The sequence below is a fragment of the Nicotiana sylvestris genome, chromosome 6 (genome assembly GCF_000393655.2).
Source record: "Nicotiana sylvestris chromosome 6, ASM39365v2, whole genome shotgun sequence".
Lineage (NCBI taxonomy): Eukaryota > Viridiplantae > Streptophyta > Magnoliopsida > Solanales > Solanaceae > Nicotiana > Nicotiana sylvestris.
The window spans coordinates 172,097,504-172,112,468 of NC_091062.1; the positions used below are offsets into that span (position 1 = coordinate 172,097,504).

Genomic DNA, 14,965 nt, shown 5'->3' on the forward strand with positions numbered 1-14,965 from the left:
TAAAAAGGGTTGCACCTGAGATCATCTTGATCACAGGATGCCTATGTACCCCCAACAAATCCTAAAGAGGGATCAAGCCCACACGTAGTTCTTTACATATATAGTATTCGACTGTATTTTTTTAACTAAGAAGGGGCTGCACCTGATCATCTTGGTTGCAGGCTGCCTAGGTACCCCACTAACAAATCCTAAATAGGGATCAAGCCCACACGTAGTTCTTTTACATATTATTTTACAAATCAATTATCAATCTGAGTATCTACTTTCAGTATCGCCAGCAGCCTTCCGCAAGTTCCCTTGTCTAATTTCTTCAGATTCCCTTCTCTGATTATTGCATCAATGTCCTATGATCAGATCACGGTTATGTGGTTGTATCTTGAATGCTATCTTCTGCTGCGGTCTGCGTAAAATGATCTTTATCTTCATAGCTGTCTTTGTTGTTGGCTGGATATTGTCTTCTACTTTGGATGACGGATGGTTCAATAGCATGTCACCTGTACAACGTGAACTGGGATTCTTGAATGCTATCTTCTGCTGCGGTTTGTGTAAAATGATCTTTAGCTTCTTAGTTGTCTTTGTTGCAGGCTGGACATTACTGTCTGCTACTTTGTATGAATTCAGAAACGGATGGTTCAATAGCATCTCCGCTGTCCAATGTGAAGCAGGATTCTTGACTAGACACCTCTTCAAAAAATCTTGTGCTTCATTCGATAACTTTGCGTTCTGAAACATTGGTTCCTCAAACCCGATTCTGTATAAAACATTCGAATCTTGACTATCTTCATATGATTCCCACAACGGTGTCCCCGTCATTAACTCGTAGACAGTGCAATCGAGAGCCCATATATCAACTTCTGGTCCGTACTTTTCGTCAACCACGGATTCTGGTGCCAAATACCTTTCAGTTCCCCTCAGTCCATGCTTTTCTACCCTAGTCTGTTTCAAAGTCATAGATGTTGAATATGTCTTCGTCCCATCTTCATCCCACATCGGTGGGGGACTTGTATTTGGGGGAGAATTTCTCCCTATAAAACGAGGCCTAATGTTTAGGATTTAAACACTCCTCTCATTTGCCTTCTTATCTTCTTAAGGCATTTGTATCTTCTCTCTTTAGTATTATTTCACTTGTATTTTTGGAGTGGAATAAAATATTAGTTGTGTCCAAGGAAGTAGGCAAAAATAGCCGAACCTCGTAAATTCTGATGTTCCTTTTATTGTTGCTTTATTGTCTTATTTATTATTTGGTAGCTGTCATAATTTTTGGGTATAGTAGTTGTGACTCATTCACACTATATACATTTGGCTTCCGCAACAATTGGTATCAGAGCCAAGGTACTGTCTAAGTATGCTCTGTGGTTTCAGCATAGTCTGATCTTCCACATCAAAAAAGATTTATCTTGGTAATTGAGTCAAGGTTCTGTCTGAGTATGCTCTGTGGTTGCAGCTAAGTCTGATCTTCCACACCAGAAAGGAAATAATCTTGATTTGTGTCGTCAGCTATTAAATAATATTTGTGTCAAAGATGGGAGACAATAAACAAAAAGAATCTACATCAAGTGTCAACAATACGTCATCATTGACATCTTCGCTTATGACAAGAATTGTGTCAAATGCAAAATTTACGGTAGAAATTTTTGACGGGTCAGGACATTTTGGGATGTGGCAAGGCGAGGTTCTAGATGTCCTTTTTCAATAAGGGCTAGATCTTGCCATTGAAGAAAAAGGACCAGATGTTATTGGAGAAGAAGATTGGATAATTATCAACCGTGTTGCTTGCGGTACCATTCGATCTTACCTTGCTATAGAGCAGAAATATCCATACACAAAGGAAACTTCTGCAAGTAAATTATGGAAAGCACTGGAGGATAAATTTTTGAAGAAAAATAGTCAAAATAAATTGTACATGAAGAAGAGATTATTTTGCTTCACCTATGTTCCTGGTACCACGATGAATGAACATATCACCAGTTTCAATAAGTTGGTCACAGATTTGCAAAATATGAATGCAACTTTTGATGATGGTGACTTAGCCTTGATGTTGTTGGGGTCACTTCCTGATGAGTACGAGCACCTTGAAACTACTCTAATCCATGGGAATGACGAAATTTCTCTCAGAGAAATTTGTTCGGCTTTGTACAGCTATGCACAAAGAAAGGGAGAAAAACAGAAGGGCGGAGAAGAAGAAGCACTGATTGTGAGGGGTCGTCCTCAAAATCAAACGAGGACAAAGAAAGGAAGATCCAAGTCAAGATCTAGACCCACACAGATGAATGTGCCTTTTGTTGAGAAAAGGGGCACTGGAAGAAAGACTGTCCGAAGTTGAAGAATAAGGCCAAACATAACAATGGAAAGGCCATTATGGATTCAAATGTAGCTGATGGTGATGATTCAGACTTCTCATTAGTTACAACAGATCCATCAACATCATCAGACATATGGTTGATGGACTCGGCTTGTACCTATCATAGGTGTCCCAACAAGGACTGGTTCGTGGATTTTCAAGAAGGAGAATATGGAGTCGTCCACACAGCGGATAACAGCCCTCTTACCTCATACGACATTAGTTCAATATGATTAAGGAACCATGATGGAATGATCAGAACATTAACAGATGTTCGATATGTACCGGATTTAAAGAAAAATCTCATCTCTGTGGGAGCCCTAGAATCAAAAGGGTTCAAAATCATTGCAGAAAATGGAGTGATGAGAGTATGCTCTGGTGCACTAGTGGTAATGAAGGCCAATCGGAAGAACAATAACATGTACCGTTATCGCGGTAGTACAGTTATTGGGACAACGACAGTAACATCCAGTGACGAAAAAGAGGCAGAAGCAACCAGGCTATGACACATGCGCTTGGGACATGCTGGAGGAAAATCCTTGAAAACTCTATCAGATCAAAGATTGTTAAAAGGAGTAAAGACTTGCAACTTGGAATTTTGCGAGTATTGTGTCAAAGGGAAACAGACAAGGGTTAAATTTGGTACAGCAATCCATAATACTAAAGGCATTTTGGATTATGTACACTCTAATATTTGGGGTCCTTCCAAAACACCTTCATTGGGTGGGAAGCACTATTTTGTAACCTTTGTTGATGATTTTTCCCGAAGAGTGTGGATGTATACAATGAAGAGCAAGGATGAAGTGTTGGGAATTTTTCTCAAATGGAAGACGATGGTGGAGAATCAAACAGGCAGGAGGATCAAGTATATTTGCACAGACAATGAAGGTGAATACAAAAATGATCATTTCAATAAGGTCTGTGAAAATGTTGGCATCATCCGACACTTCACTGTCAGGCATACAACACAACAGAATGGAGTGGTAGAACGAATGAACCGGACCTTGCTGGAGAAGGTACGGTGTATGTTGTCCAATGCTGGCTTGGACAAATAATTTTGGGCTGAGGCAATTATATATGCATGCCACCTCATTAATCGCTTACCATCTGCTGCTATTGATGACAAGACACCATTTAAAAAATGGTATGGAAAGCCTGCTGTAGATTATGACTCTTTGCACGTATTTGACTCAACTGCATATTTTCATGTGACAGAGTCAAAATTGGATCCAAGGGCAAAGAAGGCTATTTTTATGGGGATTACTTCTAGAGTCAAAAGATATCGCTTATGGTGTCTTATGACAAAGAAAGTAATATTCAGTAGGGATGTTACCTTTGATGAATCTGCTATGGTAAATAAGGTAACAAATGAAAGATACCAAACAAGATGATGGTGCTTCTAAGTAGGTGGAGTTTGAGGGAAAATTTATTTTTCCTACACAAGAAGCAGAGGAGGAAAACAAATGAAGATTATCCTCTGGAAGAAGAGCCAGTTGAGAGGGAGGTTCCAACTCAAGAACCTCAACAACAACTTGAATCAATAGCAACCAGTAGGCCAAAAAGGACAATAATGAAACCTGTTCGTCTCATAGAGAAAGTTGCTTGTGCAACCTCAATTGTAGCTGATGATGTTCCTACCACTTATAAAGGCGCAGTCCAAAGTTCAGAAGAAGATAAGTGGAGGATTGCCATGAATGATGAAATACAGTCCCTTCATTAGAATCATACATAGAGATTGGCCAATCTCCCGAAGGGAAAGAAAGCAATTGGGTGCAAATGAGTATTTACAAAGAAAGAAGGATTTCCTAACCACGAAGATGTTCGCTACAAAGCAAGATTGGTGGCCAAAGGATATGCTCAAAAGGAGGGAATTGATTATAATGAAGTGTTTTCTCCAGTTATAAAACATTCCTCCATTAGAATTATGTTGGCTTTGGTAGCACAGTTGGATTTGGAACTAGTTCAGATGGATGTAAAAATTGCGTTTTTACATGGAAACTTAGAGGAGGAAATCTACATGACTCATCCAGAAGGATTCAAAGTTACTGGAAAAGAAAATATGGTGTGCAAACTTGAAAAATCGTTGTACGGATTGAAACAATCTTCTAGACAATGGTACAAGCGATTTGACAAGTTTATGTTGCGGCAAGGGTACAAGAGAAGCAAATAGATCATTGTGTGTATTTGCGCAAGCTTGAAGATGGTTCATTTGTATATCTTCTCCTATATGTTGATGATATGTTGATAGCTTCCAAGAATTCGGAAGAAATTGATAAGTTGAAGATTCAACTGAAGAAAGAGTTCGAGATGAAGGATCTGTGTGAGGCAAAGAAAATTCTTGGCATGGAGATAATAAGAGATAGACGTTCAAAGAATCTCTGTTTATCTCAAAAATAATATTTGAAAAGAGTACTACAACGTTTTGTCATAGATGAAAATACTAAGCCAGTTAGTACTTCACTTGCTCCCCATTTTAAGCTATGTACTATTATGTCGCCAAAAGATGAAGCTGAACGAGAGTATATGTCAAAGGTACCATATGCAAATGTTGTTGGTAACTTGATGTATGCAATGGTCTGTACGAGACCTGACATTTCACAAGATGTTGGAGTTATTAGCATATATATGCATAATCTAAGAAAGGAGCATTGACAAGCTGTGAAGTGGATTCTACGATATATTCATAATACTGTAGATGTTGGGTTAGTCTTTAAGCAGGAAGGAAATCAGTCTGTAGTTGGATATTGTGACTCAGATTTTGCGGGTGAACTGGACAAACGAAAATCAACTACTGGTTATGTGTTTACTTTTGCAAAGGCACCGGTTAGTTGGAAGTCTACTTTGCAGTCAACAGTTGCTTTGTCTACAACAGAGGCAGAGTACATGGCTATTACAGAGGCTGTGAAGGAGGCAATTTGGCTTCAAAGGTTGCTAAAAGAGCTTGGTATTGGACACAAAAGTATTACAATTTTTTTGTGATAGTCAAAGTGCTATTCAATTAGCGAAAAACCAAGTTTATCATGCAAGGACGAAGCACATTGATGTTCGGTATCATTTCGTACGAGAAATTATAGAAGAAGGTGGAGTCACGGTGAAGAAAATTCATGCTACAGAGAATCCTGCTGATATGGTGACAAAAGTGGTGACTGCGGTCAGGTTTCAACATTGTTTGGATCTGATCAACATTGTTGAACACTGAAGATTGAAGATGAAGACACAACCAAAATTTGTTACTGAGAGAAAATTGAAGATGTGGAATTTTGCCAAGGTGGAGATTTGTTGAATATGTCTTCATCCCACATCGGTGGGGGACTTGTATTTGGGGGAGAATTTCTCCCTATAAAAGGAGGCCTAATATTTAGAATTTAAACACACCTCTCATTTGCCTTCTTATCTTCTTAAGACATTTGTATCTTCTCTCTTTAGTATTATTTCACTTGTATTTTTGGAGTGGAATAAAATATTGGTTGTGTCCGAGGAAGTAGGCAAAATTGGCCGTACCTCGTAAATTCTGGTGTTCCTTTTATTGTTGCTTTGTTGTCTTATTTATTATTTGGTGGCTGTCATAATTTTTGGATATAGTAGTTGTGACTCATTCACACTATATACATTTGGCTTCCGCAATAATAGAGAGCCCGAAATCTGCGATCTTGGCTATTTCATTAGTGCCCACAAGAAGAATGTTATCGGGCTTGATGTCGCAATGAATAACTCCTCTGCTGTGTATGTGAACGAGCCCTAAAACAACATTCCTCGTGTGTTTTCTAACTTCAAACTCTAACAGTCCTTTTCCTGAGTTGTAGTTGTGAAGATGATCGGCTAAGCTTCCTCCGGAGGCATATTCGAGAAGTAAGTTGTATACGGCGACGCCATCTTGTAGTTCAATATTAGGTCTGAAACAGTGAATTACGTAAGGCGAGTCTGCAAACATGCTGAGGAATGCCTCTTCATCTTGCGATGATTGAGAGCGATGGAGTAAGCAAGATTTTATGGCGATGAGAGGTGGAAGACGCTCTAACGTGGGAGGTTGATTATCGGACGTAGAAGCTAAAGAAACAACCCCAAATCCACCTTCACCCAGTATTCTCACTCTCTTCCACAAGAGGGAAGCCATTTCTGAAAGTAATTTGTGAAATATCACTATGTAGTTTGTGAACGTCTGCTGCTGCTGCTTATATGTACTCTAATGTTATAAGGTGAAGTTGACGAGTATTAGGAAATCCCAATCCATTATTAATTAGGTTTCTCACTTTCCTTTTCCTATTTTTACGTGTTACGGCCCTAATCTTTTTTTCCCCCCTAACAGCAGGTTTGGATGGTTGTTATGCATTGTTTTATAATGTATCGTATCGTACTATATCGTATTGTACTGTATCGTTTGATAAAAATAATGTTTGGATAGATTGTATCGTTTGCCATCGTTTCATAATATCAAGCACCAACAATATGAAGAATAAACTTGTAATATTATAACGAAAAATTATGATACAAGGTAAAATTACTATATAAAAAAATAGGGTAAATGATAAAATAAAATTATTTAATAACAATAAGAGGCGAGATTGAGAGAAAAAGACAAGGTAACGACGCAACCATACCAAATCGGTCGTTACATAAAGTGACACATTTCGTCGTTATGTAACGACCGATTTAACGATACGATACAATAAAATTTAAGTAACAATCAAATCAAATACCGTATTTAGAGTAGCAATACGATACAATACAATGGGTAACAACCATCCAAACAAGCTGTAAAAAATAACATACGTATTAAATTCCAATACATTTCTTTTAATTTTTAATGTAAACATATATAATGTCATTTATAAATCATCAAGAAGAAAAGTCACGTTGACACATAATTAAAAGTCATATGTTAATACATTACTATAATAAGACCTACTTTTATGTCATTTTGAATGTTTAAATTTATTCAAAAATTTAGGCCAAATACATAGACAGCCCATTAAACTTGGCCTAAATTTTCATTTTCTCAATCTTGTTCCATTTTTGCCCCCCAACCCCATTTCTTGTATTCCACTTTAACACAAAAGCTGACTCCAGTAAAAAAAAAAGCAGCGCGTGTATTCACACAAATCTGATGTGTAATTATATCCGATCAAATATTGCCATTTCATCCATGTCAAACCAAATCCCTAAACTCTATATCCGAACCCGACCCACCAAATCCAGTAAAAAATACGCTTCCTCCTTCACTGTCCCGTAAAAATACACCCCTTACTGTGACTCTACTCCGTAAAGATCCCTAATCCAACATGAGGTAACCTTCGATTTTTGATGGTTTCTTCATGATTTGAAGACGTGATTGCTAGCCTTAGAAGTAGCGAATGTTGTAGTTCTTGTACTGGTAAGTGTCGATTTTTCAATGCATTGCTTTTTTTGGCCCTATTTTTTTGGTCTAGGTATATTGGGAAATTGATACAAAAGCTAGGTTTTGTATTTTTGAAAACAATGTGTGTATAATACTATTGGTAATCGTCTCTTTCTTCTTTTTCATGTCAGATTAAAGTAAAAAAAATGGCAGAGGATAATATTATTGTCCGTTTCCACCATGGTGGAACTTTTATCAAAGTGCCTGACCCGAAATGCAAAAGGTATTCTCTTTTAAATACTCTATTTCTATTTGTATAATGTAATGTTTCTACATTTTATTGTTGAATTAAATTTTTATTTTGTTGTTTTGTAGGGTCTGGTTCCAACTATTAGTGAGCTATTACCTAATGCAGAGCACACAATGTGTGCTCGACATATTTGGTGGGCCAAAAACTAGAGAGGGGAAGAAAGAAGAATGCAATTTTGGAAATGTGCTAAGTCTTCATATGAAATAAAGTTCAAGAAAGAAATTGCAAACATGGCAAAACTTGGTAAGAAGGAGATATGTGAAGACTTACTTACATATAACAAAGAATGCTGGTGTAGGGCTTACTTTTCTACATGTTCTAAATGTGATGCTGTTGAGAATAATATGTGTGAAACCTTCAATTCTTGGATAGTAGGACCAAGACATAAGTCAATTATTACTATGTTAGAGGAAATTAGACACAAAATTATGAATAAGCATGTTGATATGAGGAGATTTGCTGAGACCTGGATAATAGACATTTCACCAATGGCAAGGTTAATATTAGAAGAAAACAAAGAGCTTTCTAGGAAGTGTAAAGTGTTGTGGAATGAAGATTCTGGATTTGAAATAGGCGATGGTGACAAAAGGTTTATTGTTGACTTAGTAAGAAGGACATGCACATGTAGAACTTGGCAGTTGAGAGGCATTCCATGTGCTCATGCTATTTGTGCCTTCTATGACTTAGACCAAGAACCAGAGAATGATGTCGAGGATTGGTATAGACAGAATGTGTTTGTAAAGGCTTACCAATATGTCATACAACCCATGCCTAATATGAAGATGTGGCCTGAAACAAACAACCCCTCTATTGAACCTCCTGAACCAAAACCAATGCCAGAAAAACCTAAAAGATGCAGGAGAAAGTCAAAGGATGAGCCAAAAAAGAAATATGGAAAGTTGTCACAGAATTGGGTGAAAATGACTTGCTCAAAGCGTCATCAATTGGGCCACAACAAAACTTCTTGTAAATCAGTGGTAATTGTTACTTTATGTTGTTTTATTTTTATAGATTTTGATGTATAATATACTATGTATTATTATTTTATAGCCTGGATCAACTTCCAATCAGTCAAATCAACCAACTCAACAATCTCAACCAATCCCACCAGCTCCAAGTACACCATTTCAAACTAGCAATCCACCTTCAATGTGTAATGACACATCCGCAGTGAAAAGAAGTAGCCAAAATCAGTCTACTGGTATAGGCAGGGGAAGGGGTAGAGGTCTGGGACTTAAAAAGCCAAGGCCAACAACAGGTTTTGGAGTATATACAGACATTAGGAGTGGAAGAACAATTATCAATGTAAGCTTGAACTTGTATTACTTTTCTATGGCTTTTATCAATTTAAGTAGTGACTGATTGATATCATTTTGCAGCCCGGTATACCTTCTGAGAGAGTGATAACACCTGGAACTTAAAAAGATTCATCTGCAACAAATATAGATCTTGGATTTAAGCCTCGTGGTCTCAAATGGAAGGGCAAAAATGCAGTAACAACTTCTCAACTACAGCAAATGCGAGCAACAAGGAATATAGGGTCTTCTCAACAAAGTGGAAGCAACATGTAGTGTCTTCCTTCTGATAAAAACTTGTTTGGCACCATGTGAGGTGTTATGTTTTTTGTAGTTTTGTTTCAAGAATGTGATTTAAACACATTGTTATATTTTTGGCTTTGGGCAGCTTTGTTAAGTCTGCAAGTTGCAAAAACAGTTGGCTTGTGGCAGCTTTGTGAAGTGTTATGTTTTTTGTGTTAAGTCTGCAAGTTGCAAAAATAGTTGGCTTTTGGCTTTTGGTTTTAATAATATTCATGGACTTAGAGTTATACGTTTTACCAATATTCATGGCTTTTGGCTTTTGGTTTTGCCAATGTTATACGTTACTCCCCACAAAATATGATTTCTTTTTTATCTTTGGCTGGTTTATATTGGATATTTATGTATCTACCGAATAGCTAATTACTTGGATATTTGGTTGGTGCAAAAACCTGTATTGCCGAAATTCTGGAAATTTACCAATCTATTGAGTTACTTGAATCAACAAACAAGAAATTTTGCAATTGACCAAATTGATTTATCACCAACTAATATGAACTTTTGAAACTTGAAAGGGCTGACCAATTATATCAATTTGACTCAAATTACATCAATAAAACCCGGGAAAACCTAGCTAATTCAATAACATGAACACAACAAGAAACACAACCAACTTCTTCCACCTAGCCAACTTTGCATCTCTTTCTTTTAATTTGTTTAACAAACCATAAATAACCTTGTTCACCTGAGCTGGAAACTCATCATCATGCCATCTAAAATAATTGCAGCCACGCTATAAAACACAAGAAAAAAGCAAATAAATCAATGTAAATAGAGACAAGAAAATGAGAACACTAAAAATGAAATTCGAAAATGGTTCACTTACTTTGTCAAATTTACACCCATAAAAGCGACGACCTGGATTTCTTGGTATTCATGATACTTTTAGTTCAACTTAAAATCCACAACAACAAATATCCATTCCATTGTGAGAAAATAATTTTCTTTGAGACATGAATTCACTTCAAACTTCAAGCTTAGTTGAAATAAACCCGCAACAAAAAATCAGATTAAATAAATGGGGCAAAATATGAAATCAGCAGATTGACCTTCAAACTTGGCTCTTTGAAACTTTGAAAGTGAAGATGGGGCAAAGTAAATGGGGAAGGAAAATAATGAAGATGAAATAATGGGGAAGGAAGATGGGGGATTAAATATGGAGCCAACATTTATGTTGTTACCGTTGGAGATGGAAATTTGGCTGGAAAAATATCCCTCACGCGCCTACAAGTTGAGGCAAATCACACACTGAATCTAGTCAGCTTTTGTGTTAAACTGAAACACAAGAAATGGAGTTGGAAGGCCAAAATAGAACAAGACTGAGTTACAGTGCCAAAATAAAAAATTGGGCCAAGTTTAATGGGCTGTCTATGTAATTGGCCAAAAATTTAAAGATTTTATGTCTGAAATCATTGTCAAAATAAAAAAACGCCAAATACATATACAACCCATTCAACTTGGCAATATGTTTTTATTTTGACACTCTATCTCTACCTTGTTCCGTTTTGGCCCTTCAACTCTATTTTATATGTTCCATTTTGGCCCTCCAACTCTATTCTTATATTCCACTTTAATACAAAAGCTGAAACCAGTGCAAAAAATATAGCGCATGTCTATACACAACTCTGAGGTGTAATAAATATCCAATTAAATGTTGTCACCTGATTTTTTCATCCATGTCAAAAGGGTCAATACTAAAATACCTGAATCTGACCGTATTTTTTCATCCACTATTGCCCCATATTCATTCTTTAATTAAGTTCCAAAGCTTTCACCTGTCGATTTCATACCAGGCCCGTTTAGATGAAATAAACCCACAAAAAATATGGTCTCGTTCAAGTATTTTAGTATTGACCCGTTTGACATGGATGAAAAAATCAGGTGGTAATATTTAATTGGATATTTATTACACCTCAAATTTGTGTATACATACGTGCTATATTTTTTACAGTGGTTTCAGCTTTTGTGTTAAAGTGGAACATAAGAAATAGAGTTGGAGGGCCAAAATGGAACATATAAAATAGAGTTGGAGGGCCAAAATGAAACAAGGTAGAGATAGAGTGCCAAAATAAAATATGGTGCCAAGTTGGATGGGCTGTATATGTATTTGGCCTTAAAAAAATTTGACTAGCGAAATTCGAATTGCTTTACGTAAATTGGGAAGGAAGTACGGTAACTGTAAGCTTCCATTCTATATGTTTTGAATCGTCAATCCTAATACGGTTAAGGGTCTGATTTGTCCTTTTACTATCATAATTAAGCCTTATTTATTCCCTGTTTGAGTTTCTTATCAAAAAAATCCCCACCGTTATACATTAGTTGCACATTTATCACTCACCCGTTAAAAACACCTTCCCAGATTTTTAAGGAGCACATGACATCCTTTGACTGGACCAGACGACCCGCCCTATTCTTTTAATTAAAACCTGCCCGACCCATCGTTCTTAGACCTATCGGTTTAGTCCATTCCATTTTCCATCGAGCCTTTCTTCTCCCTCAGAAATAAAAGACCTAGGGTTTCTTATCAGTCGCTATTTTCAGCTCCATTGAAAGGCCTTATCTCGCATTTGCTTTCTTCTTCGCTTAACATACATTGGGTTGTGAGATTTTTTCACCATAGCAAGTTTCCTCATGTCAGAAAGTAGCTATTCATCAAAGAGGCGGTGCCATTGTGGGGAAATTGCCAATCACTTCACTTCAACGACTCCATTTAATCCCGGACGGAGATTCTTTAAGTGCCCCAATCACTGATGTATGTATTATTTTGTTTATTCCAGTTCCATTTGATTTTTTCGATAATTTAATTTTCCCCCTTGTATTATTGGTTCACAATTACAAGTTGTATGCTTTGTGTTTGGTAGATAGGCTCATGCGATTATTGGGAATGACAAGATGATGTGTTACCAGATCGAGCGCTCATTACAATTAATAATATGAATTACAAATTGGATGCCGCTAATGTTAAACTCAACAATATGAAGTCGACGTTGGATGCGATTATTCTTGAGAGGGACATATTAAAGGAAAGAGCGGATAACTTGAAGGCTTTAAAGAATTCGGAAGCGAACAAAGCCCGTAAATTAGAAGAGAAAGTCCTAAATATGAAGATCGTCATTATAATTTCATAGGCAATATTTATGGGATTTGTTGCTGCAATGCTAATGAAGTGAAGTTGATACATGAAGTGCAGCTTTTCAAGTTTTTGTATTGGTACTTAAAGTTGTAACAATGAAGTGTTTTAGGTCTGATTTTGGTACTTAAGTTAGGTAAATGTGTACTTGGTAAAATTGTTATCTGCTTATTGAAATTAGATAGCTTATTGAAATTAGATAGTCTATTTCATCCTTACACATGGGACTCAATATGGTAATTGCACCTTCTATGCCACGTAATCTCTATCACAAAAGTGCAGCAAGAATAAGTGCACCACATTTTTTCTTCTTCCCACAAGTAGTTGAGTGGAAGTTATAATGATACAGGGCTAAGTGCATCTTTTTTGTTGCTCTAACCATGAATATGGCTGTCCGAGATAAAACTAAAACCTTACTATAAGAGATATAGCTACTAATAGCACTCATATTCCTTCCATTTGCAAGTGAGTGCAAGCTTCTGAAGAGGCTTCCATACTTCCATAAAATCAAGTGCAATGATTAATGGCTAAGCTATCTTAAGACTGGAGTCAGCAATGAATTTTAACCTACCAAGCTTAAAAGGCAAAAACTACAAACAGAGGGAGGCGATAATGCAGACAGAATCATTTGTCCAAAGCCAAGGTTGATAATGCCTCTTAACAGAGTGCAAACTTAGAGAACTTATTATCCTCTTTTTTTTGTTGTTGTTGCCTTTATGGTTACATCTTGAGATAATTAAAACACAATAACAAAAGCACGGTTCACATGAAACCAAAGAAGAAGGCTCAAAGATGAAGCATACTTTAGTTTGTCACTCTTCCCAGAAGCAAGAAATGCTATTGATTATGTAAAGAAGCAAATCTGCCACACATCATTTGTTTCTCTTAACAGCAGGAGAAAACAAACAACAAATTTTCTATTAACAAGAAATGCTATTAACAACAGGAGCAAACAAACAACAAAACTAAAATCTGAAAATTTCTTAACAGCAGCAGTAAATAAATCTGCCCAGCAGCACTACACAAATAGCAAATTTCAATTTGATTGACTGTTGGATGCAAAATTATGACCCCCCAAAACATACAGACACTTGGTCATAATAAGACCTCCAATTTACCATCAAATTGAACAAAAAATAGCAGTTGATTATACTGTCACAATGTAGTAACTATAAGCGCAAAAGACATTTAGACCACACATCATTTGTTTCTCTTCCTTGGCACCAACTTCTCAATTCTTTGGCTACTTTGCATTTCCAATTGTCTTCCAGTAATAGCAGCTTTTCCCTTCCATGTGAGGCTTTCTGGTGAGTAAGGAAGATTTGATGGAATACTTAAACCATTATAATTACCTTTGAATGCAATTACCCTTGATCCTGAAGGTTGTGATGGTTGTTGTCTCTGTTGAAGCCTTGTTTTTTCTTCTGACATAACCATACGCCTTATAGCTGGTTCATCTTCTAGTTCTGGATGCTCAAAAGCAGCAACACAGCTTGAAGTCTCCCTATAGACACTTGGTGTAGGCATGAAAACAAACTCTAGGCCTTGACTTGCTTGATTACATTGGGGTGCAGTAAGGTTGATTTCTTCTTGTGGATGTTGCCCCACTTCTTCATCTTCATCAAGCATTCCTTGCCTTTTCTCCTTGTTGGGTGGCTATTAAACAAGTTAGATGTTAGATAAATCCAATAATGAGTGAATAAATTTACTAAATTAATTATTACCTTGTCACATCCCCTAGCATTATGCTTTGTCTCTCCACAATTGATGCACGTCATAACTCTTCCCTTCCTAGAAACTCCCCCATCCACCTTGCCTCTTGATTGCTTCATCTTTTTCCCTTGTTCTCTTGATTTTAGGACTCCCAGCCAACTTGACTAACTCGGGTGGTTTCATTGCTTGAGATTCTTCAACTTTCCAAATTTTTTCACCCCTGACTGGCTGCAATTTGTGTTTATAAGTAAGCATGTATGCTTCTTTGCTATACCACCAATTTATTTTCTTCAAAGGATCTGTCACACCTCCTTTTTAACTATACCCCCGGAAGGAGTATATAAAGGAGTTTTTCCAATTAAAGGACAATCGAAAAGGGATTTATTATTAAAAGATTCAGAGTCGCCACTTGGGAGATGTATGGTGTCCCAAGTCACCGGTTGAATCCCGAATCGAGAAAAAGCTTGACTCTGTTTAATAGTCCGCGAATCAGAAATTCGGGTAAGGAATTCTATTAACCCGGGAGAAGGTGTTAGGCATT

General features: G+C 36.9%; 1 protein-coding gene across 1 annotated transcript; it reads right to left on the reverse strand.

Moving 5' to 3' along the window:
- Window positions 1-336: 336 nt before the first annotated feature.
- Window positions 337-11,255, reverse strand: LOC104247054 (mitogen-activated protein kinase kinase kinase 20-like). Its single transcript, XM_070149585.1, has 3 exons — window positions 11,243-11,255; window positions 5,974-6,457; window positions 337-955 (listed from the first exon to the last, which is right to left on the reverse strand). The coding sequence occupies exons 1-3, from the start codon at window positions 11,253-11,255 to the stop codon at window positions 337-339; spliced, it is 1,116 nt and encodes a 371-aa protein (XP_070005686.1).
- Between the last annotated feature and the right edge of the window lie 3,710 nt (window positions 11,256-14,965).